This window comes from Artibeus jamaicensis, unplaced genomic scaffold, assembly GCF_021234435.1.
Source record: "Artibeus jamaicensis isolate MK-2021 breed Jamaican fruit bat unplaced genomic scaffold, CSHL_Jam_final contig_473, whole genome shotgun sequence".
Lineage (NCBI taxonomy): Eukaryota > Metazoa > Chordata > Mammalia > Chiroptera > Phyllostomidae > Artibeus > Artibeus jamaicensis.
In genome coordinates, this window is record NW_026521851.1 from 2095366 (window position 1) to 2119234 (window position 23869).

At 50.4% G+C, this 23869-nt stretch overlaps 1 protein-coding gene across 1 annotated transcript in view; it reads right to left on the minus strand.

Moving 5' to 3' along the window:
* Positions 1 to 5068: 5068 nt before the first annotated feature.
* HEATR1 (HEAT repeat containing 1) overlaps positions 5069 to 23869 on the minus strand; it is a 49502-nt gene continuing 30701 nt past the window's right edge. Inside the window, exons 27-45 of the mRNA XM_037168162.2 lie at positions 23396 to 23514; positions 23166 to 23287; positions 21630 to 21758; positions 19997 to 20227; positions 19153 to 19279; positions 17891 to 18051; positions 15662 to 15708; positions 15431 to 15554; positions 14441 to 14581; positions 13654 to 13943; positions 12914 to 13064; positions 11833 to 11991; positions 11580 to 11714; positions 11343 to 11447; positions 11087 to 11255; positions 10450 to 10604; positions 9381 to 9539; positions 7931 to 8039; positions 5069 to 7093 (exon numbers count right to left, since the gene is read on the minus strand). Of these exons, the coding sequence (XP_037024057.2) occupies positions 7005 to 7093; positions 7931 to 8039; positions 9381 to 9539; positions 10450 to 10604; positions 11087 to 11255; positions 11343 to 11447; positions 11580 to 11714; positions 11833 to 11991; positions 12914 to 13064; positions 13654 to 13943; positions 14441 to 14581; positions 15431 to 15554; positions 15662 to 15708; positions 17891 to 18051; positions 19153 to 19279; positions 19997 to 20227; positions 21630 to 21758; positions 23166 to 23287; positions 23396 to 23514 (2722 nt within the window). The 3' untranslated portion in view covers positions 5069 to 7004. The remainder of the gene's footprint in view (positions 7094 to 7930; positions 8040 to 9380; positions 9540 to 10449; positions 10605 to 11086; positions 11256 to 11342; positions 11448 to 11579; positions 11715 to 11832; positions 11992 to 12913; positions 13065 to 13653; positions 13944 to 14440; positions 14582 to 15430; positions 15555 to 15661; positions 15709 to 17890; positions 18052 to 19152; positions 19280 to 19996; positions 20228 to 21629; positions 21759 to 23165; positions 23288 to 23395; positions 23515 to 23869) is intronic.

Consider the following 23869-nt stretch of genomic DNA (forward strand, 5'->3'; position numbering starts at 1 on the left):
GTTGGTGTAGGCACCTTGCAGCTATCAGCACTGGGGGGAGTGATCTTGGAGGTGGTGAGGGTCACCCTGAGTTCCTGGCACCCAGTGGCCCAGGAGCAGCAGCAGCACCTGGGAGGTGGCCTCCCTGTGGGTGTGAGGACCACAGGTGTCCAAAGACCGGGGGCCTTGTCCATTTTCCAGCACTGCTGCAGGCACCGAGCTGAGGTGTCTGGCACAACTGCGACAGGCCTGCCTGTGTCCTAGGACCATCCCTTACTCAGCAAGTGGGCTCTGTGGATGGCAGCTGAGGTGTGGCAGACATTCGCTGTAGTGGGAGCAGAAAACCTTGGTCGGGGCGTGGATGTCAAGTGAGGGGGGCAGCAAGCCACACTGAGTGTCTGAGCTGGTGCTGCACCACTTACCATGAACCATGGTATTAATCTCATTATAATCCAGCTCTACAGATGAAGAAACTGAGGCACAGCGAGTTTATCTCCTCATCACGGCCACCCAGGCGCTCCTTTCCTGTTGACCTCAGTACCTGGCAGGCGGCTGTTTGCCATGGCCCCTCCCACAGTGTTGATCCCCTGTCCACTGTGCATCAGACACTGGGCTGACCTGACCTTCCTGAAGCTCACCTGATCCCCACCCAGATGACACTGTGCTGTGGCAGGTGATCTTAGGGGAGGAAGGTCAGTCTGCCAAGGCCCTGGGACCAGCACCAAGCTCCCCTGACAGTGATGTCTTTGATAGAGCTCAGCCCTTCCCTTTATTGACACATCTGTTGTTATCCCTGCTCTCCACTGGCCATTTTGCCTCTTCACAGACCTTGCCTGGGGTCACGTCCTCACACTAGTCAGCGCAGTGAGAAACAGTCTACGGAGAAAAAAAATCAAGACTGAGTGTGGGGAGAGGGATGAGAGGCCCGACAAAGCCCAGGGGCCCCAGTTAAGAGGAGGGAGGCCGTTCACTCTCTTAGAACTTGGTAGACTACAGTTTACCATTTACCACACGTGTGTGAGGGGTTCATTTTCATGAGTGACTTGAAAGCAGATCCTTCTAGAAATAACCAAGGAAAAAATTCCCAAATGCTTAAATTTTTCTCTACCTTTAAAGCCAGATTTCTGTCTGACTCGGGAGGCTGCCCCAGGGGGCTTCTCCAGGAGTTTCAGAGCATCTGGCTGAGGGCCCCTCGAGACTCAGAGCCGACTGAGTTCAGGAAATTAGCGTCTTTGCTGTGTGCCAAGAGTTTTCCAATGGCTGGGTCTAGATCCCGCTTCCATTACTGTGGGCACCCTACGCAGGGCTGTCAGTCCCCTTCCACTCTGGAGATTCTGCAGCAGCCTCTGCAGACCCCAGAGCCCTGCCGGAATGTCCTCTCGGGTCCCACTGTATCGCATCTGGCAGTCCCTCCTCCCTCTGAGCTCGGGATTCCCATGAAGTCCCCCTTGGTCTGTGCTCCACCTCCCAACTCTTCACCCACATTTCAGAATCAGAGGTTCGGACATGTGTTCCAAAATTTGTTTTTATTCCCTTGTGTTCCTAACGAGAACACCCGACACATCCAATGTCTAAAACTTTTCAAAAATTTTTCAAAGGCTATTACTCGTTCCTTGCCACTGGTAACTTTATTACACGATCAAATTTATTATTTTCATCATCTGATGAGCTGACATTTGGTCAGTCTTTGAATTGAAAAAAAGAATATGATAAAGCCAGAAATACTTGTTCTGTTTTTAAGCTAACGCAGTTTGGGTAAGTTTACCTGTGTGAGAGTACTAGCTGTGGAGTCCTAGGTAATTAAGTTACTTGGTAATTAGACCGGCCCTGCTGGAAGGAGGGGCAAATTCCCTGACATAGCAGCCTGGGCAGGAGAGTCCCCAGTGTTCCAGTCACTGTCCCTGGGCCAGCACGTGATAAGGCCCTACGTAATGACAGGATGATTTTGGAAGCCAGTAATGTCTTCATTAATTCTTCAGATTAATTCTATGTCCTTTGGCACAGTACTAGGCCTGATAGGTCCAGGGGAAGCAGGAGATGCAACCTGACGTTAGCCAGACTTCGGATTCTGTCCCCCACACCCAGCCATTAATAGTAACACCTATTTCAGACCTATGATTTTCAAACCTTTTTTTAAAGACACAGAACCCATCTTTCACATATTATAAGGAATCCAAATCTATAAAATGGCTAAGACCAGAGCTTCTGATCTGGTCGAAGAGTGGGTACATGAAGTCTCAGCACCTATCCTCTCTGCTGACAGCGTGTTGGAGTGAGGGGTGTGGACGGTAAATAGAAAGTTTTCTGGAGTCACTGCCCTTTGAAATGGCAGTTCAGCAATGCCCACTGCTCTGCCTCACACTTTTGAGAGGGCCTGGCACATAGTAGGTACTGAAAAAAATGTTAATATAGTAAATAAGCAAATGAAGTGTTTGTCTTGGGTCTACTTGATAATGAAACAAAACCTTTTTGTGGTCTGGGTCAGGAGTGTCAAACTCATTTTCACCAGGGGCTACATCAGCCTCATGGTTGCCTTCAAAGGGCTGAATGTAATTTTAGGACTGCGTAAATGTAACTACTCCGTAACAGGTGAGAGATTGGCACTGCGACCAAGTAGAAACAAGGTACCAGGTTGGATTGGGCCCGAGGGCCTTGTTTGCCACCTGTGCTCTAGGGCAACAGCAAGCCACAGCCAGTCAGCCAAACCGGTCCACGGTCTGATTTTGTCAATGTCTTATCAGCATACAGCCACACTCACGTGACATCATGGCTGCTTCCATGCTGCCAGGAGAGTGAGTCGTTGCGGCAGGGGCTGGATGGCCACAAAGTCCAGTGCGTGCTGGGTGCAGGAAAGTCTGGGGTCCAATGTGCAGGCGGCTGGGCTGCGAGGCCGATTCCAGTCACTCAGTGTTGCAAAGCCCAGAACGCCCCTTACCTCACAGCAGTGGGCCGTCAGAAACAGAAGGGGCGTCACCCACCAGTGAGTCCAGACCCCTTCTTTCATCGCCGGGGAGCAGACTCTCATTTATAAACGCCTGCTGTTGACCGGGCTCGGTGCTTAATGTAGGAGACCATTCTGCATAGCGTGGGCCCAGCCCCCAGTGGCAAACATTTACTGCAAAGTAACTTCCTAAAATCCATGCTAAACCTTCCAAGGACCAGTGTAAGCGGTTCAACCACTTTTGCCTTTTCATTTGTAAATATCCCTCTTCTGTGATGTGATTAGAGGCATTGGCTCCTTTGTTTGCTGTTAAAGGTAACCACCTAAAGCAACCCGTGCATAGTGAATGAGGACCTCCATGTAATGTGGGGAGAAACCCAATAAAGGCCTGTCATGGCAGAGGGCCTCAGCTTTTTCTTCCCTTGAGAAAAAGCCATGCTGTCCCTTTTCCTCCAGTGCACTTGATAGTCTGTGTGAATGTCTCATGTCATCCATAATGATGCGGACACTGAGAGCTGGTGGCCGCATCACTTCAGTCTCACAGTGTGAGGTGAGTGGTGATCTGTCACCTTCAGACAAGGACAAGAGGGTGAGGGACACTCAGCTCTGCTTGGTGGCTGAGTCCAGGGCCTGAACCCGGGGTGTTCACCTCTCAAGTGCACCCACATTCTGCCATTCTGACAGCATCCTTTCCCTGACACCCAGTTATCTGATCCCTGTCTTCTGCTTGTAGTATCACTAAATGTGTGGTGAGCTCCTGGTGGTACCACACTGACCCAGACGCTAGGCCACAAGGCACGAGTGAGGCCCACACGATCCCTGCTGCCCAGGGTCCCAGACAACTGTTCCTGTACTGCACCGTTGATACAGGGTGAAGTCAAAGGGGGGGGGGGTGCAAAAAAAGATTTGGAATGGTGTCCAGAACTCAAAATATATAGCAATATTAGAAAGACATATAAGATGTCCTCCCCCCCCCCCACAGGTGTGAGTTGGGGGAAGGGACACATGGAGCATAAACATGCAGGGCTGTTTTGTACAGCCACAGCCTTGCAGCTAGTCCACGGCATGGCCATTTAACATATCTATAGCCTTTGGCAGGTCACTTGGATATGTTAAATGGCTGTGGCCAGGCTTGGAGCTAGGGGGATGAAGGGACTTCCCCCCAAGATGTAACTGGGGGCAGGTCCCCCAAGTTACAGCACCTGCGTGGGAGCGTGGAGAAGATTGGCTCCAGGACATCGGGCGATACCTGCCCAGACTAATGATGGCAGCCCAGTAAAGCTGGGAGGGTATGAGAGTTCTGGCAGGAGTAACTGATTATAGGAGTAGTCGGAAATGGGGCCACAAAGGAGGATGGGTATGGAGATTTAAACTGAGACATGGCAGCCATTGGAGAGAGAGCCACGTGTTTCAGTGAAGTGAGGATCCCCTCTTGGCCAGGTGAAGGGAGAGCCATGCGGTTTTGGGCAGAGTGAGGATTCCCTCTTTCCCATGTGAAAGGGAAAACCACGCAGTTTGGCCAGAATGGAGATCCCTGCAGCCAGGTGAAGAAGAAAGCCACATGCTTTTGATGGAGTGTGAACCCCTGCAGCTTTGGTAGAAGAGGCCCACGCAGTTTTGGGGTGCCCCCTATGGCCACATGGCCTGGAAAGCAGGAGAGACTTTGACTGGAACTTGGTACAAAGGACTCTTGCCAGTGGACCATGAGAGGGGACCACAGTACTTTGGATTAACTAGAGATCCTGCCTGACACAGCTGATGGTGCCAGCAGCCTGAAAAAGGGACGTGTGCTCTTTTCCTGATTTACGGTACCCAGAGTTGGGACAGTGGGAGAAGGGAGAGCTGTGTGGGTGTAGGTGTATACCCTAAAGGACTTTGATAGTTTAGTGGAGGTGTTAGGCCTGAATAGCATTAAATAAACATTTTGTTTCCTTTTCACAAATCTCTGGCATTGAGAGATGTCTTTCCAATTGGCGGTGGACAGAAGAGCCCAGTAGATATTAGTATTCTGTCCTTGGGAGGGGCCCCTGTTGTGTAGCAGTTTTTGGCTACACAGGTGGGCCCCAGGTGGGCCAAATATTGCACACCCCCCCCCCCCACCGACCTCTTGTTCGGTAACACCGTGACTACCACCCTGTGCACCAGAGGGTGCTTGGAGAAGCCGACAGCAAGAGGACAGGTGGAAGGCAAAGCTGGCTCCCACGCTGGGAGCCCCGGAAGGGAGATGCCAGACTGAGGCTTTGGCCCAGAGAGCCGAGGTGGGAGAAGGCTCAGAACCCCAGGACTGTGTGAAGGGCAGATGGCCAGAATGGGCTGGAGGGTAGGGACTGTGCAGAGGGGGACTGGCTGGACCCGGTCCACGAGACACTGATTTCTGTCCAAAGCTAGCACCCCAGTGAGTTAATCCGTCTCCAGGGAAACAACACTGGACTCTCACCCAACACTCTCCTGCATGAACCAAGCACTTGTGTTTCTGGTTCTCTTGATACCTGGAGCAACTTTTCATCCCCCCTCTGCCAGTTCCTGTCCCACCATGTCCGTAAACCAGGTGGGGACTGTCACAAGCCCTGTGTGTGACCTGCAGATCCTCCCTCCCACACGAACCACTTCCTCATTGAGAAGAGACTTTTCAGTACAGTGTGGGTGGGCGGGCATCAGTCCATTTAATAGCTGAAGGGTGTCAGTAAATGTATGTGACTTGGCCTTCAGGGAGTGGCGGGAGAGCCAGCTGGGAACCTCTTTCTTCGTGTCCAAGTCCCTGCACAGAAACAATTGCCTCATCCCTCGTTCCACCATTTCCTAAAATTGTTGACACCATGTGCTGTGGGGGCCATGCCTGCCTGGTGCCCTGGGATAGCACTGGCTCTCCTGGTCCCAGGCCCTCTGTGGTCCTTGCTGAGAGGGTGGCACGAAGGAATGAATTTGTCATCTCTCCCCACTGCCTCAGCCCTGACGGTCCCTAATCTAGACACGCGGCCCTGGAGGAGGAGGAAGAGTCACATATGGGTGGGGACAGGTCCAGAGCAGGGGCAGGTGGGGCGCTGCCACGGGGGCCGTGACGGTGCTGGGGTCTGGCACAGGAGCATCCTTCCCACTGTCACCATGACAGAGGCCTGGGGCCCTCTTTGTGGCCCTCTGGATCCTGGGCGCAGGGCACGACACGCCCAGTCTGGGCACCTCTGGTACCTTCCTCCTTGAGGACCGTTAGTTTCTTGAGCTGTGACACCAGGCTGGTGTCCCTGATGACCTCAGGGCCGCTCTGTTGTGAGGACGCCCAGAAGCCTGTTCCTCCCACTGCCCTAGCACTGAGGCTTCACCTGCACAGCTGGCCTACTGGGTGCAGCACTACCTGCCAAGGGACTGAAGGGAGGCAGGGGAGGGCGGGGGTTGGGGAAGGCACCAGAAACACTTCCCCAGTAACTGCCTCGCGGTAGCCTGACAGTGCTGCTGCCTACTCATTTTTAGAATCCTTTGTCCTTTGCTCCCTGACCAGGGCAAAGCTCCCAAGGCAGCCCAGTCTTGAGCACCCGCACAGACTGAAGGCAGGATCAAAGACACGAGTCCTGAGTCAAAAGTACACTGCAGAACTACTGCCCTCCAGGGGCATATAAATGTCAAGGCTGGTGTTTCTGCCCAGAATGAAAAGTAAAAATCCAAATGACTTCACATTCAAAAGCACTGTTGCTGAAGGCTCAATAATTCATTTTCTTGAAGTAAAGGCCATTCAATACTTTGAGTGCAGCCTCTGACGGGGACCCCACGTGCACAAGCCATCCCTGCGCAGAGGAGTTAGGACTTCACAGTCTGAGTGGGGCCCCGTCCGCTCTGGGTGCAGAGATCAAATGCGTCTGAAGTGACACGGCCGTCAGGAGCCGCCTGCATCAAACCACCGCTGTCATTTACTGCCTTTGCAATTCTATCCAGATGTCAGGAGGGCTGAATGGAAGTACAAACGAGGCAGGAATTTTGTAAAGTCCACGTGGGTGTTAAAGCACCAAAAGTAACATGGTACCCAACACCCCCAAATAAAACTATAAACATGAACTCTGAACAGAGTCAGAGGAGACAGCAAGACGCCACGGCTTCAGAAGTAGCTCTGGAGCGGCTCTCCCAGGACAGCTTCCAGTCGCTGAACAGTCTTTTGGCACTGACGTTCCACTTCTTCACATTCGTCTAAAAATCGGAGTAAGATGAGTCAGACTTCCTGCCCCGATTCCTCCCCTCCTGCCTCCACTCGTCTTCCACCTCTGAGGCGCCAGGACACAGAGGGAAGCCATCAGAGCAGCAGAGGGTACCCATGAAGTCTCCCCATTCCTCCTGCCTTAGATTTGGAAACCGAGTAAGAGAAAACCCCCAAACAGAAGCACCGACACGACAGGTCCCAGTTCCTAGTGATGCCACACTCCAGGTTTCAGAACCAAAGGTTGACGTACTCTGTTTGGTAAGTGGAGGATCACGTGTATATCAGTGTCGGCCCACCTGCCTCCACCGCCCTGCTTAACACTCAAGTCGGGCCGATCACTGTCTCTCACCACGTCCAGGCTGCACACACCGAGACTTCCACCCAGTTCCAGCTGCCACACTTACTCTTAGTTTATTGAATTACTTAATCCCCTTAGAGTCTCCAGTTCCTTCCTGTGTAAGACAGGTAATGGCACACCCCATGCTGAGGACGGCAGGGCCATCCCCGCACAGCACGGAGCGAACACTGGCCGCCGTAAACACGGAGCCAATTCCGTGCAGCCCTAAGGACCCTAGACATTGTGATGTAAGAACCCTGCACCCGCGGACCAAGTTACTCACATGTGGGATGAAGTGAAAGGAAAGGTCATTCTGAACCGCCCCCCCCACCCTTACTCAAGACAGGAATTCAGCCCCCATCTTGCAGTCTGCACCGGGAGCAGGCAGAGGTCCTGGGTCCAGGGCTAACGACACTGTACCCACATCTGCACTAAGACTAGGCACGTTTTCAAGGAACTCCACTGTAATTACTAATTCCCAAACAGGTACCTTCCATCAGTTCAGCTAAGAAAGGAATGGACTCTGGTAGCAGGACGATGTAATTCTCCTTCAGCGTCTCAGCCAGCGCTAGCACGGTGATCAGGGCAGCAAACCGAACCTGAGGGCGTTAAAGGTGAAGGTTGATATACACGTACTGCTTTACTCATTTCCTTAATACGTAACTCGACACAAGCTCTTTAAACTAACTGTTCTTTCACGAGTTTATTTCAGTTTGTGTCCATCCAACATTTGCCTTAGGAGAGCAGTTCACTTCACAGGTTGGGACCTGTCCGTACCACAGGCAACCTGACCTACGTTCCAGCACCTCAGGCCTTTAACTTGAAGGCGTTTTAGAACGCTTTCCTTTGAAAAACAAGGAAATAAAATGCCAAGTAGAAAAATTATGTCATCCAACCTGACTGCCCCAGAGCGCACCGGCCTGCCTTGCTGACAGCTGATGCCACCCTGGCAGGACAGTGTCCCCGCCATGTCAGGAGGGCCTGCCCCGGAGCCCTGACTGGGGTGTCCTGCAGTTGTGTGAGGGGCCGGGTTACTGGCTCGGGTCACGCTCTCATCTCGGCACTGAGTGAAAAACACCCTCTTTGTGTTACATAAAGTTTGGGTGTTTCTCACAACGTGACTGTGACAAGGAACACAAACAGCTGTTTGGTTGTGTTAGTGACTCATGGAGTACAAGAATGTGCCAGCATTCTGACTGTGGATAATTTAAGGACTATTTGGGTACAGCAAAGTGAGTTATTCAAATGACACTTGTAACTAGGTATGTTCAATCAGGATTTTCTTAATATTGTGCAAATAAAACAATAAATTTAATGCAATTTTGTAGGAACTTATAATTTAGAATTTGGGGCTTCACCAAAATAGCCTCATTGTTCTCATTTCCTAATAAATAAATATTAAATTCTGCTTTGTTGTGACTTCTCCACTGAGGTGCTAGGAGGACTACTAGTTGGAGAAATGGAGATTCAATGTGGAGCCCTGCCCCTCTGAACCCCCACTGGTCAGTGGGTGTCGGTAGCCCCCCACCTTTGTTATTGTGAGGGACCCTAAGCCTGAGGCATGGTGGACATGGACACTGCCCTCCCTCAGAAGGACGTCTGGGGACGAGCACAGAGCACTTGTCTCAGGGAGCACAGTGACACCCGGAGGAGTTAAAAAAGTAGGAGGAAGCACTTTAAGTCTTTCCGAGATTTCAAAGCCCACATTTAGAAGGTGTCTGAGTGCCTGCGCCACATGCGCCACGGGGGAGGGAGTGCTGCTGCTCGTGAACGACCTAGAAGTAAAGCCAGAGACCTCAGGCGCAAGCGTCTGTCTACCACAGCCCAAAGTCTGGTCTCAGACTAGCAGCCCAGTCTGTCCCACCAGTTACCACGGTCGCACAGCTGTGACAGCGTCATGGCTGTCTGGGCACCGGTGCTGGATGCCCGCAGCTGCTGACCTTGGGTGAGGAGTCTCTGGTCTTCAGCAGAATCTGGTAGTTGAGTGGTTTCCAAAGAGAGTCATCGGCCATGGCCACTGCGAACTGGGAGATGCACGGCGTCAGGTGCTCGGTCACCCGTTCCTGGAACTTCTCTTCCCCTCCCAGCTCATTCTCCAGCTGTTAAGAGTGAGAAATGGACTCAGCAACAGGGCTGATTCCTGTCTGAGAAAAAACCCAATGTGTATAAATACTGTTTTGGCCCTGGCTGGTGGAGCTTAGTGGACTGAGAGTAGGTTGTGATCCAAAGGGTTATAGGTTCTATTCCCAGTCAGGGCACATGCCTGGGTTGCAGGTCAGGTGCCAGTGGGGACCATGTGAGACTCAACCACGCACTGATGTTTCTGTTCCTCTCATTCCCCCTCCCTTCCACTCTCTCTAAAAATAAATAAAATCTTAAAAAAAAATTCCCAGTCCTGGCTGGTGGAGCTCAGTGGACTCAGCACGGGCCTGCGAACCACACGATTCTGGTTTGATTCCCGGTCAGGGCACATGCCTGGGTTGCAGGCCAGTTCCCAGGAGGGGACTCACGAGAGGCAACCATACATTGACATTTCTCTTCCGCTCTCCTTCCCTTCCCCTCTAAAGATAAATAAATAAAATCTAAAAAAAAAAAATCCTAGTATCCTTTATGACACTCAAAAACCATGTCCCATTCAAACATTCTGGCCATGCAGTGGCGCTCATGGGGACTCCGCAGCCCCTGGGGGCCCCTCCCTCCAGCAGATCCTCTGGGAGCTGTTCTTCCAAGGTGGCCGTGACCTCAAACGTACTTGATGGAACCAGTTCTAAAAAAATTAAAAACTTAACCACTAGACCTTACATTATGCCTTTCATTTGAAAATTCAAATGTAAATCCATAAAAACGAGAAATCAATTTTGAAATAAAATTTGTATAAAATAAGAAACCCACACCCGGAGGGGGGAAAGCGGGGGAAGGGGAATAATTCCGCAGTCAGTCTAGTAGGTCTGAAACCTGCAAACACACAATGGTGGCGGCTTCCTCATCTGATAGGATTCGTCTGGTTACCTGATCCACCAGAGGCGTCATCAAGGCTTCTGCTCTCTCTTTACTTAAGAAATGCTGGGTGTCAAAAAGGAAAATTTTATATAAACAGTCCAAAATAAACTGTAAGAGCAAGCAGCACTTCTCAGGATCCTTTTCAGAGTCAAAAAACGCTTCATCTGTAAGACGGGAGAGAGTAAAAATGGAAAAAAAAAAAAAAAAGAATAAGAATTTCACAACTGAATCTCCAAAGTTTAGCCCGATCTAGAACGCAGGCTCAGGATGAAGGCAGAACACAAGGGGGAGAGTCTCTCAGATGAGCATCCTTCCTCAGAGCTCAGCCTCGGGCTCGGCTGTGAATCCCTTAGTCTGGCTACTTCAGTGACAAGTATGTCAACCGAGTAGTTCATCTGCATCAGCGCAGCAGTCTTAGTTTGAATGTGTGGAAGGCACCTGTGGTAACTTGGAGCACCGCCCACTCTGTTCTTTCTTCCGGCGAGGCAGGGACTTCACGACTGTGTCACCGGGCTACCACAGACACCCGAGGCCCAAGAGCCCACTACAGAATGGAACCCACACCCCCATTACACTCACTGTGCTTCTGAGCCTTGGGGGAGGCCCACAGACCAAGGTGTCATCTGCACTGGAGTCAGCTACCAACCTGTTTTAGAGACGTTCACCTGGTTCAAGGTGTCAGCGAAAGGCTTCACTAAGTGGCCAGCGAACAGAGTAAACAGCCCTTTCAGTTTTCCAGCAACGCAATCCGCCAAGTTGTAAAAGGTCAGCAGCCTGTCCTTTGGGGCATCCTCTGTCTTAGCCCAGTCAAACAGCTACAAAGAAAAAAATCACAGGACTTCGTTCCACACATCTTGTTGCTCACAGAGAGTGCAAAGGAGGCGTGGAGGAAGGCAGCTTACCTTGAAAAACAGGGGTCTGAACGTGACTTCGGAAAGTTTTACAACCATAGCTACCAGGCAGTCAATGATACAACTTTCTGTCTTTCCAACTTCTTCCAGATCACTCTGAAAACAAAACGGGTGACTCGATAGGCGGGGTTCTGACTTCTAGCTCTAAGTAATTTTGGTCACACACCCAGTTTTTCTCTGGCCCTTAGCAGACAAGTTTAGGATTTGGAGGAGTGGAAATAAACTGACCTCAGGGTGCTGTGCTCGGAAGTCCAAGGCCTCCAAGAAAAACGTGGTGAGCTGAGGCTGATGGGAGGCAAGCTCCTCCTTCCTCATGACCCCGATGTGCTCCTGCAGGATGCTCATGAACGGGCCCATGTGGTGCTGCAGTGACAGCAGAGAGGCCGCCAGCGTTTAGCAGCCACAGAGCTCACTGAGTGACAGGGAGAATTTCAGCGCCACACCTCCCTTCCCCGAAGTCTGCCACCCGATGTCCACTAACCTGCCAGTGCTTCTGGATTTGCTTGTACGTTCTGTTGATGGCCGGTAGCAGGACGCGAGGTGACAAAGCGGTGGCCAGTGTCTTTTTAAGGGACATGAGGCGGACATTAGCCTGGGAGGCTGCACCCATTTCACTCGTGATTTTCTCCAAGTGAATCACCTGCAGAAACATGAAGACAGAAATCGAGGCCTCTGCGTGGGGTTGGGGACAATGTCTGACTCACTCACAGAAACATCAGGGTTGGTGGGAAGTCAGCCCAAACGCTAGTGACCGGGAAGGGCTCGGTGCAGGTCCGATCCCAGGGGTTCCTCTCCAAGCCAACCCTGAACGTCTGCAGGTAAAAATGGACAGATGCTACTTTCCCAACTGGGTGTCAGGGTGGGGAGAGGGGGAATCAAAGGTGCGAGGACACAGAGCCCCCCGACGTAGATGTTCTCAGAGGACAGGAATCCAGAGACCGTGTGAAGAGTCAAGGTCTTCCTTGCTAACAGAGCCAGAGAGCTCCCCAGAGGCAGAGGAGCCTTTCTGCGAGTTTCAAGGGTCTACAGCACGTGGGCGTTGGTTAGGTGCTTCCTGTCAAGGCAGTGAGGGCTCCCGACCTCGTGAACGGCAAGTGCTGAACAGAAGGGCCCGAGGGGCCCTGCTCAGGCATGTTCCGCTGAAAACACCACCTGCCTGCGGTGTCTGCACGTGGCCCCTGCACTTCAGCACAGGCACTTCCAGCACTGGGAACACACAAGGCCAGTTTCACCAGTTCCTACGAGACGTGATAAAGGCAGCCCTGCCAGCTCAACCCCAAAGACCTCACAGGAGAAAGTAACAGTAACCACACTGTGCCAGTGTGAGAGACATGGGCCGCATGACAAAGTGCCACCACATTGGGGTTGGGGTTAAGCAGGAGGAACGACGGCGTGATGAGAAACAAGCACACATTTAGGGGTGACAAGCACTTCCTTCAGAAACAAGAATCTTCCCGCCAGACAGAAACTAAACACTTAAAGAACAAATAAAGGCACCCAGTTTGCAATGTCCCCCATTCTCCTGCTACCCTGAATAGCGTGCCGTGGTCACGGTGGCTCACCTGTGACAGGACGCCTTCTAGGTAGGGGCTGACGAAGTGGGGGAGAGTCTCCACCACCTTCTGCAGGGCCGCCAAAGCGCTCAGCAGATAGACCTCGCCCGAGAGCAGGTCGCTGGTGTTCTTCATTGTCGTCAGCAGTGCAGGCATCAGGCTGGAACGAAGGACATGGTTGGAGTAACTTTGAGCAGGGACAGAGTGGAGCGTGGGGTACCACTCGTTACGAAGAGTCCAACCCCGGGGCCCCACCACATTCGCTGTGCGCGTTGGAGCCCCCAGAGCGCCATCTGCATGTCCCCCGGGGCCAGCAGCACTGACCCCGCACTTGCTCTGTATCAGGCACTGTGCAAAGAGCCGTCCGAGTTCTGTCCCACATAATCCCACCAGGAGGGGATGTCTCGGGTTCAGAGAGAGCAGAGCAAAGTGACCTGGGAGGCTGCACAGCCAGTCACTGCCAGGGCCCCAGAGAGAGCCGGCCGCACCTCTCTTGTGCCCCATAGCACTGCCCAACCACAGGACCTTCACCTGCTGCTCCCCAGTTACAGATGGTCAACAGGGAGCGAAAACTGGGACAAGGAACATCAGAAAGGTGAGAATACTGTGCTTTTGCATTTGAAGACCCTTCCTTCAGCAAGTCTAATTTTATATGACTCGCACTTAGAGGCAACAAAGTCACTCAGGTGTTCTCTTGCAGCCTGTACCAGAACCCCCGTGTGAGCGCTCCTGTCTGTCCCGCCGCATACCTGGGCAGCTGGGGGATGGCCAGGGCCCCCAGGGTGGAGGCCACCTCCGCCACACACAGCAGGGCACTGCCCAAGACGTTCTTCTCGTCCTTCTTTTCGGGGGCGATCAGTCTCACTGCAGTGTTCAGCACTGGGACAAAAGGCTCTGGGTTTTCTGCACCAAAGTTCTTGCATAAAAGCTTCAGTGTAAACAAAGCCGTCTGTCTGTTTACTGCTTGCTCTTCTGCCCCCTTTTTTTTACGCTGCACAATGGCCAAAAGAACTGGAACCAGGTTTAGGAAATGGTAAACCTGAAGAGGACAAAATTCCCAAATAAATAAAACCAGAAAAACACAGTCCACTTTCCACAGCTCCTGCTTGAGGCGGCCGAAATGGCGGCCAGGCTGAGAGGCCCTGAGCCACTGGAATGCACACCACTAACCTTCTCCAGCTGACGGACTGACCACCACGCCAATGCGTGTGTCAGCGACCAGTTTCTGATTCCTACCAAATGCCGACGGGTTTGGACTGAGAGTGCATTAGAGCTGCCCTAGCCAACTAAGGCACAGTAAGGTCCGTATCACATGAGACCTCCATTAGGCCTGGAATTCCATTCTAAGAGCTCGTAGAACACACGTACACACTCCTGTTAGAACTACTATCCCATCTGAAAACACTCGTAGCACAGCCCTGTATTCAGGTAACAATCTGCTTATTTAGAGCGAACCACAGAGAAGCTTAGGGGAGGTAACGCAGCTGTCTGACGGAGTGCGGACGGTGGAGGGCCGGACGCTGCGCCCGCACTTACAGTCTTCTTCTTCCAGGACACTTTCTGCTGGAGCTTGTTGTTCAACAGGTCCATCGCTTTCCGGCGGACGGACGGCAGCGGGTTACCCAGCAGCCCTGTCATCACAGGAATGAACGTTTCCGTGGGCAGCAAGGCATTGACCTAGAGAGCAGTGGTATGTTAACAACGGCGGAAACCAGGAAAAAAGGAAGATGAACTCAGATGGACAGGCTTCTGTTCACCGTATACCTGCTAGGTGCCAGGCATTTTCAAACACACTTTCTTATTTATTTCTTACACTAACCTTTCAGGTAGGCATTACTAATCCTGTTTACTGGGAAAACACACACACACACACACAGAGACAGAGAGAGAGAGAGAGAGAGAGAGAGAGAGAGAAAGAGAACTGATGCTCAGATGCAGCGAACTGCTGGCTGCCGTGCAGCCGCAGCTCCGGGCCTGGTGTTGAGGCCAGTGACACCTCCCAGAGACACAGGCCCTCCCTGGCAGGCACTTTCCTCTCATTCTACTTGAATCAAGTGGAACACTGTGTTATGTGATTGAACAGTAAAAGCATGGTCTTTATTGAGGCACACGCCCACATACATACTCGATAGGAAAACTGTCTTCCTGACCAATTTATTTTTGGTCATGAAGAGATTCTTTTCCAAGAAAGATCTGAGCTGCATTATATGAAAAGAAGTGATGGCTAAGTTCATTTTTCAAATATTTTACTTATTTATTTTTAAAGAGAGCGAAGGGAAGGAGAAAGAGTGGGAGAGAAATGTCAATGTGTGGTTGACTCTCAAGTGTTCCCTACTGGGGACCTGGCCTGCAACCCAGGCATGTGCCCTAACTTGGAATCAAACCGGCAACCCTTTGCTTCACAGGCCCATGCTCAATCCACCGGCCAGGGCTGAGTTTATTCTTAAAGTAAAGCTGTGCTAAATCACTTCGCAATGTCATAAACACAGCAAGGACGCACAGAAGACGGGGAGAAGCCGGGCCTACCTTGTCTAGCATGTCGTAAGCTTTGCTAAGGAGCGCTCGCCAGAACTTCCCAGTGAGCTGGTCCGCGTTCTTCTCCACAGACTGGGCGACAGCGTTGATGTAGCCAAGGACCGCCTCCAGCAACCTGAAACACAGGAGGCTCCTGAGCACACTGGGTGCCCTGCTTCCGGCTTTCTGACCAGTGGGAAAAGTTATTTACAAATAGCAACTGGAAAGAGAAAAGCAACCTACCTCTGTTCAAGGCCTTTTAAAACTTCAGGGCCACCACTTTCAACTACCTAATTTGTAAAGAACGCATCATTAGAACCATATGAAAGCTGGTAACAGAAAATCATTTGCAGTGGGCACAATGACACCTCTAACACAGGGTCGTCAAACTAATTTTCACTAGAGGCCATGTCCGCCTCAGGGTTGCCTGTAACTTGAGGACTGTACAAATGTAATTACCCCTTAACTATGGACAAGGAGCTTGGCGCCGCCGCCGGGCAGCAACAACGTGCTGGGCAGATAAGACAAGGTGGAGGGTCGGATTCGGCCCTCGGGCCTTGTGTTTGCCGCCTGTGCTCTAACATTACTCAATTCGCACTTCCCACGGCACCTGTTTGCTGACATTATAATTTAATCAGACTCAGATCTCCCCATCACACTGTAATAACTCTATTTCCTTAGTCTATTACAGCTCACTAGTTATATTCTACAGGTTATCTGTAGTATTTGTAAAGTATGACAAAGATCAAAAAAGTATACCAAGCAATCAATTACCATTTACTGATACCTACCCATTGCAGAACGGCAATCCTTCTTTAGCCCCCACCCAATTTTAAGATGACCCATTACGGGTACAAGTGTGCTTCCTCTGTGGACTGCTCCCTAGCCCTGTTCTGCCCACAAACCTGAGTCTGCGGCCAGCACCACGCTCTTCTGGCCACCCTGGATTTCTGAGACCTCTTCTACGTGACAGGCTGCTCCTGTTCACGACTTTTTTATTCATTCAGCTGTTGGCGGACATTTACTGTACGCCCTTTCTCTCAGTAACGATGCCACACAAGAGCGCCTTTGTCTCCCTGAGCATCCAACGTTTTGTGGTGTATACACCTGAGAAAGGGAACCGAGCACCTGCCACGTGGCTGGGCCTGGCCACACTTTCACGACTCACAGCACCCAGCTTTGTGCACAGAAACGCCTGTGTCCCCACAGCCTTGTCACCTCCTACTGTGACTGGACTTCACAGTGACAGCTTGTTTAACCTACAGTGTTTTTTTTTACCAGGAAGGTGACTTTTTCATGCCTTTACTGGCCACGTGAGTCGTCCTCGGTGAATGCACATGCTCTGCCCGTTGTTCTAAAGGAAACCAATGCTTTCGGATTTGTACACAGCAATCTTCTCTCAGTGGCTTTCACTTCACTGTGGTTACGGTGGCTTTCTGTTGAGTGGAAGCTTCTAAGAAATCCTTCTCCTCTCTCCGGTCACAGTGATAGCCCCCAATTTTCTTCTCACAGTTCTAAGTATTCCTTTCCATGCCAAAGTTTTTAATCTGCGTAAAACTGTCCTTTCTTTACAGTGTGACGTTGTCTTTTCTTCCCCACGTGGATAATAAATTGCACCAGCTGTGGTGGTCACAGGGGTCTCTCCCCTCACCGCTTTGGGACGCATGTGCCCTTTCTCCCGGACACACCAGTGTGCCCGACGGACGTCCAGTCTCACTAATCCCCTGCGATCTGCTCAGGAGGCAAGAGCAGCACATAACTCAGACGTGCTCTGTGGAGCTGCTCTGTGTTCCTCGCCACCAACCTCCTTCCTCTCAATCTTTCTTCAGTCCTTCATTTTGTTTGTGTCTCCTTTCACTCACTGTTTGAAGTTTCTCTCACACACACACACACACACACACACACACACACACGGGCACGAGTCCCACCCACAGAGCTCACTCCTTAAGGTGAGGAGCGGCCTGTCACGAAGCCTCAGAACCCTCCTGCCCCACACAAAGTCCGCCCTTCCTTCTGACCCACACAGCTGCTTTTGAACTAGAACCAGAGGATGCATTGTTGGTGTTTGCCCTCTTTCCCTCAATGTCATTACAAAGAGTTGTGAGGTGTCACGTCACTGGGGCTCACCCATGTGCGTCCCTTTACATGACACTTCATCAGCTGGCTGTGGGTGAACACTCAGATGTTGCCAGTTCTGAACTCCCGTGAACATCCCAGACGTCTCCTGGAGCCCGGCCATGCATTTCTGTGGGTGTCTGCCACTTGAGGACAGAGTTACTGAGTCACGGAAATACAGCCTTAGCAGACCACACCAAACGGCTTTTCATGGTGATTTGCACTATTTTTCCTATTATCTTAAAAGGCATGCCTCATGTTTTCATATTTGCCAAGCTCTCTCTCCTAGTTTCAAGCACTGTTCCTTTGGAAAAAGCAAAATCGTTGTATCACAAACATACTGAAAGAACACATCACCTTTCGGATAAAATGACGGGAAGCCAGGAGCTGGGACATAAAGGACACTGACAAGAATTTAAAATGCCGCAGTTGCTTGCTGGTGTGGGTGTCCACATTAAAAACCTGCAGGGTTTCCTCTGGTGACTCGCTCTTATCAGGCACGGCTTTGGGAACGGTTTCTGAAGAAGAGCAACAAAACACGTGACCACACTCCTCTTCGATCTGAATCTTCAGTACAGACAGAGACAAAGGGACACAGCTTTCCGAAAGATCACTGTTTTTCTATTACACTGTTTTCCCTCTTCTAAACTAGTGAAAGACATGAATATAATTACCAAGAGAAAGGAAGGAAAACCCAGGGCGACGAGACAGGCAAATGGAAGACAGAAATATTACCAAAGGTGTCTGTGACTGTTGGCTCCGCGCTCAATCTCTGAAGCCTCAGAGGCACTGGCTTGGTGGCCCCACAACAGACTGAAGTCTTTAACTTTTACTTCTAAAAGGTGAAAGGTGTCCTAACGCCTTGTAGAATCCCATGTTGAAATGGATCTAATATAAAAGGGCTGGGCCCTGGCTGGGTGGCCTATTTGGTTGGAGCATCATCCCCATACACCAAAAAGTTGCAGGTTCGATCCCCAGTGCGGGGGCAGATGGGAGGCAACCACTCAGTGAGTCTCTCTGTCTTTCCCCCACTTCTTCTCTCTCTAAAACCATCAAACACATCCTCAGGTGAGGACTAAAGAAGGAAGAGTTGGGGTGCGGTGGCTGGGGTCCAGGGTGGGCTCCTTAAAGTCCATGGTCCCAGCGTGACTCAACATGGAGCCTTCTTCCTGTAGCATGTCACTACCACACCGAGTTCTCTAGGCTGCTTCCCATCTGTCCCTGAGACGACTATAAGATGAGGTGAGTCACTGCCTGGCTAAGCAGGGGACACAGGGCCAAGGGCTGGCCACACAAAACCTGTCCCCGCAGCATCCTTAGACCCTTGTCTGGAAGTGCCCTGCTGCTCTTCTCTGAAGGGCAGAGAACCGAGAACATGCAACACATCCAGCCAACGTCACTGGTGTGAGGAAGGACCGGCAGACAGCCTACTGAAATGGAGTACGTACCCTTTCTTTCCGTAGAGATTTCAGGAAGTAATACAATCATATACCCAAATGAAAAGTTATTAACTCACTTAAATCCCTCCTCAAGGTGCTGTTGGGGCTCCCGGGTCTCTGGGCTCTCTGCGTCTCCCAGGCTCTCAGGCTCAACAGTAACTACTGCGTATTTAGACTCACCTTCTTTTTCCTCTGGCAGCCTTGTCAAGTACTGGAGGACATTCATCAGGCTCTGTATCTGATGCTGGACACTAAATTCACAGCAGACTGAAATCCAAAATTCAGTGTCTGCTTCTAAAATAGCATCCTGTATAGAGAACAAAGGTAATAACACTGAGCCTATCAAATTTCTCAGTTAATAAGTACAGATAAGGGAAACGTCTTAAAAACATTTCTCAGGACACAAAGTCACTGCCTAAGGTCACAAGTATCACCAGAGGAATGAGCTGCTGGGCTCCTTACATTAAAAAGTCCATTTGTGAGAAACCCAGGGGCCTCAGTCCAGGATAATCTGCACTGTGACTTCCAGCAGTCTAGACACACTGCTTCACAGAGAGCCGGCCTAGTTCTGCGAAGTCACCTACAAACAACCCTGACCCCTAAGCCCCATCCTCCCCTGTCCCAAAAGGGCTACTCAAGGCAATCACCTGTGTCCCAGTGATTTTAGCAATTTGACACACCTTCTTTCCCTTGGAAATGACTTCAAACCCACTGTCAAGAGACAGAGTTTAATCACTTACAGCTGTGCTCTGTTGCGCTTAAAGTGAAATCACGCAGCAGGACGCCAGGCCTGCTTCTTAGAAAAGGCAACCCCCCCCCAAGAGATGTTGGTGGCTACTGAGGAATTCAGAGCCACGGGCTCTGCAAACTATTTTAAAGAATGACAAAGACTCCCTTACAAGTGTTCTGAGCAAGCACTGTTAAGTAATGTGCATTGAGCACTGCCAGCCCTATTTAAGCTTGAATATGTTGCAAAACCTGTGTGAAACAGCATTTCTTTCTTATCCCCACCCTATATTCTGACCTTTTCTCCACAGGCAGCCGCCAGCACTGTTTTAGTGACATATTGTTCAAAAAGCAGGACGAGGAGAACCCAGAGGAATCTCTCTGCACCAAGTGTGTCGACAAGCTGAACAAGGACGGGCAGGCGCCTGTGCTCAGGGACGTGGGGCAGCGCGTCCACAAACACATTCATGATTTTCACCACGATGTTTTCCACGTTTCTCGTGACTGCTCCAGAGTCTCCACCATCAGACTGTGGAGTGGGAAGCAGGGTCAGTGAGTAGGAACAAGTAACCCCCCCTGACACCACAAAACAGGCTTTAGAAGGGTGGGACAAGTCTTCGTGTGCGCCCAAGTTATGGAAAGAATTCGCATAATCAAAGACCGATCAGTAAATAGTCAATGAGTACAAACCACATCCCAGGCACTATTGGGCCCCGAGGGGCACACAAAGCGTGAGCCCTGCCCCCAAAGAGATGCATCAGAAACCAGTCACGGGTGTGGATAGAGAACGACAGGAAGGGGACGCCAAGTGCCCGGCACCGAGAGCAAGTCTGTTCTCCGGACCTCTGAGAAGCTGCGAAAACCAGGCAGGACTTGTGCTGTGCTCAAGAAGAAAGGGTCCAACTGAGCCTGAGAGAGCACAGAAAGGCCAAGGACCCGGTTTCTCTCAGAACAAGTTCAACCTGCTCTAGTCTGGTACCGGTGTTCGCAGCAGAGCTGTCCGATGCATAAAGGATGAACGTACAAACCAGCGCCCCCCTTCTGTCTCAGTTCTCTGCTCTCCTCCAAGTCACCCACATGCCAGTCTCCGCACTGAGCATGTTCCTGGACCGTGCCCCTGCGGGTGCCACTGTCGGCTCTGCCACCGCCCAGGGCCAACAGACCCTTCCTGCGCCCCACTTCACACGGTCGCTGCCAGGGCTCTGGGGGCAGCCTGGTCCCTAGCACTTCAGCACTTATCTATTCTACCGGCAGATACAGTACCAGGACAGTTGCTTTTCTTTTTTATATACATATATCCTAACTCGCTGACATGTTTGACACAGAGAATACCAGTCTAATACCAAGATTAAAAGGAGACAGTGCTGAATATGGTCATCCCTGGAATGGTCGATTGTTAACATAAGACCAACAACAATGGAGGCAAACAAAAACTCAAATAGATGACCAACCTCTTTCACTTCCGAGGCCACATTTTAGTTTCAAACTGTCCACTCCTTACTGGCAGTGACTATGTCTCACTCATCTCTTTGAACACTTAGCTCTTAGAGAGCACTTGGTAAATGTCTGTCGAATTGCATGTTAACAATTTTGCCACTGAAGCTCTAAAACTTCCTATCTTCATCGACCTACACAGTGTGTTATCAAAATGATGCAATGTCCTGAAATACACAGTAAATGTAAATTCACTTCATCAGAATAATGTCAAGATACTTTTCTAGTTACAGCCTTGTAGAATGCACATTTATTTATATTCTTGGAAAAGAATTATTTCCAAGATTACTTCTTAGCTTCGCTATCTAAAATTTAAGAGGCACAAACACCTGAGAATTTCAGGAAGGCTTTTAAATGTCATTCATTTACTACTACTCAAATTTCACACTGTGTAAAACTTTAACAATAATGTTAACGATGGTCTAGAGACATTTTACCTGAATAAGTGCTGGAATAACCATTTTCACTGTCTTGTTGATAACTTGAAAACTGTAAGTATCATCTAGACGCATGACGCTGGCTCCCATAAATGTAAAAATGGACATAATATTATGTAGAACTTTATCCTGAAAGAAAATATATCTGTCAACATTTTCTATTTTAAACATATCGAGTATTGATGATTCATTGTAACTCAGCAATGAGAAACAATGCAGCTTTAAAATGGGCAAAGGATTGTTTCCCCAAAGATAAGTGAGCAGTCAATGAGCCCCAGAAAAGATGCTCAACATCATTAGTCACCAGGGAAATGCAAAACCCAGACACCCCTTCACACACACTGGGAGGACTGTTCTGGGACAGAGGGACGACACAGAGGAGTGAGGGTGCGGGGAATCAGAGCCCTCACACACCGCTGCTGGGCGCGGAACGATGCAACTGCTTTGGGAAAGAGTCTGGAAGGTTCTCAGTTAAAATCAGCAAATGACCCAGCAATTCCACTCCAAAGAGAACTGAAAACACCTGCACACAAAACCTCATTTACAAATGCCCTCTGAGCATAATTTTACCATAACAGCTAACAAGCAGAAATAGCTTAAATACCCTTTGTATACACATAATGAGATACTATTCAGCGATCAAAAGGAATACTGATTCAAGCTTCAACACAAATGAACCTTGAAAACACTCCACTAACGAAGTGAAAGAATTCAGGCACAAAAATGGCTTTGTATGGTATGAGTCCATTTAAAGACAATGGTGGGGCGAGAGACAACAGGGTGTGTGCATGCTAATGGCTGATGAAACTGTTTTGGGAGCAGATAACTATGATGGTGACACAACTTTGTGAACAGAGTCAAACCACTGAATTGTACACTTTAAATGGGGGAATTTAATGGCACAAATTATACTGCAATACAAACAATGGAAAAATATCAATGATTCTCAACCATTTCTGGATTATCACCCTCTTTGAGAGCTATTGACTTTCTTTCGAGGGCAAAAAAAATCCCATACACAAGCACATGATTTCAGTAGATCAAAAGACACCCTCACACTCACAGAGAACCCTGGGTTAAGAACCTCTGACATAAATCTCCACTAGGAAAGTAATGCCAACCTCTCCAAAATTCTTTAAAAGATGCACTTCTTTGACATAATCTCTTTAACTAAGGTAGCTCATAATCAAGTGAATTTTCGCAGGTCGCTGGTTGAGAGCCGTCTGAGGACAGGTGGCGACAGCGATCTTTCCCAGCTACGCTGACTCCAGCACTGACCAGAGCGTTAGTGGGCCAGGCACTGTGCTCAGTGATGAGAAAACCATGCAGGGTGTCCTCACCGCTGCCCTGACAGGAAGGCTACCGTTAACTCCCACTTTACCAAGAGGGACCGAGGCTCCGCAAACTCTAGTGAGAGGCGGGGCTGGGAGCCCACCGGCACTGAGACGCCCAGTCCACTGGCCTTAACAGCGAGCCCCTCTGCGTGTCCACAGACGGCAGAAGCGCCTGCTGACGTCCTCTCCCACTAGTACTCACGGGAAATATTCCGGCCACAGTCCCCAGAAGTAAAAGGGCATGGTGGTGGGTCTGAGGCATCTCGGAAACGCGGATGCACTGAACGATCAACTCCACATTGAACTTCTCCTCATCCAGAACGTCTAGAGTGGTGAGAAGCAAGCAACCTCTGAGTGGCAGGCACCGCTCCACTGGACGTGGACGACTCCTCCGCCCACCCCCTCCAACACAGCACCCACGCCCACACGTACCTTTTGGTATTCTCCCGCCGTCTGGAGAGAGTTTTTGGCAGATGTTGAGCAAACAGCTGAGAATTAACTGTTTGGTGTATTCCAAGTTTCCCTGCTCTGGTGGCAAAGGTTCTAAACACCTGCAGGACCCCAGAAGAGAAACGAGATGGGAAAGTCGTCCAACAGCAGGGACGTGCCAATGGCCCCTTTCCACAACACATGTTAAATAAGGCATGGCTGAGACACCAACAGGAAACATCAAGGCTGTACACGGGAGGGAAGATTCCTCGCTCTAACTTCCTTCTCACACAGGCAGGCACTCATGTCAGATTACCTCTCTCTCTACCGCACTTCCGTCCGCCTGTCTGGACTTTCAGAATCACTCTGCTGGTCAGATGAAAGGACACATCTACAGTTCAATGGCACACGCTACGACTAATCTAACAATTCACACCTAAAAAACACAGTGGGTGTCACCCTGTATCTTTAAATACA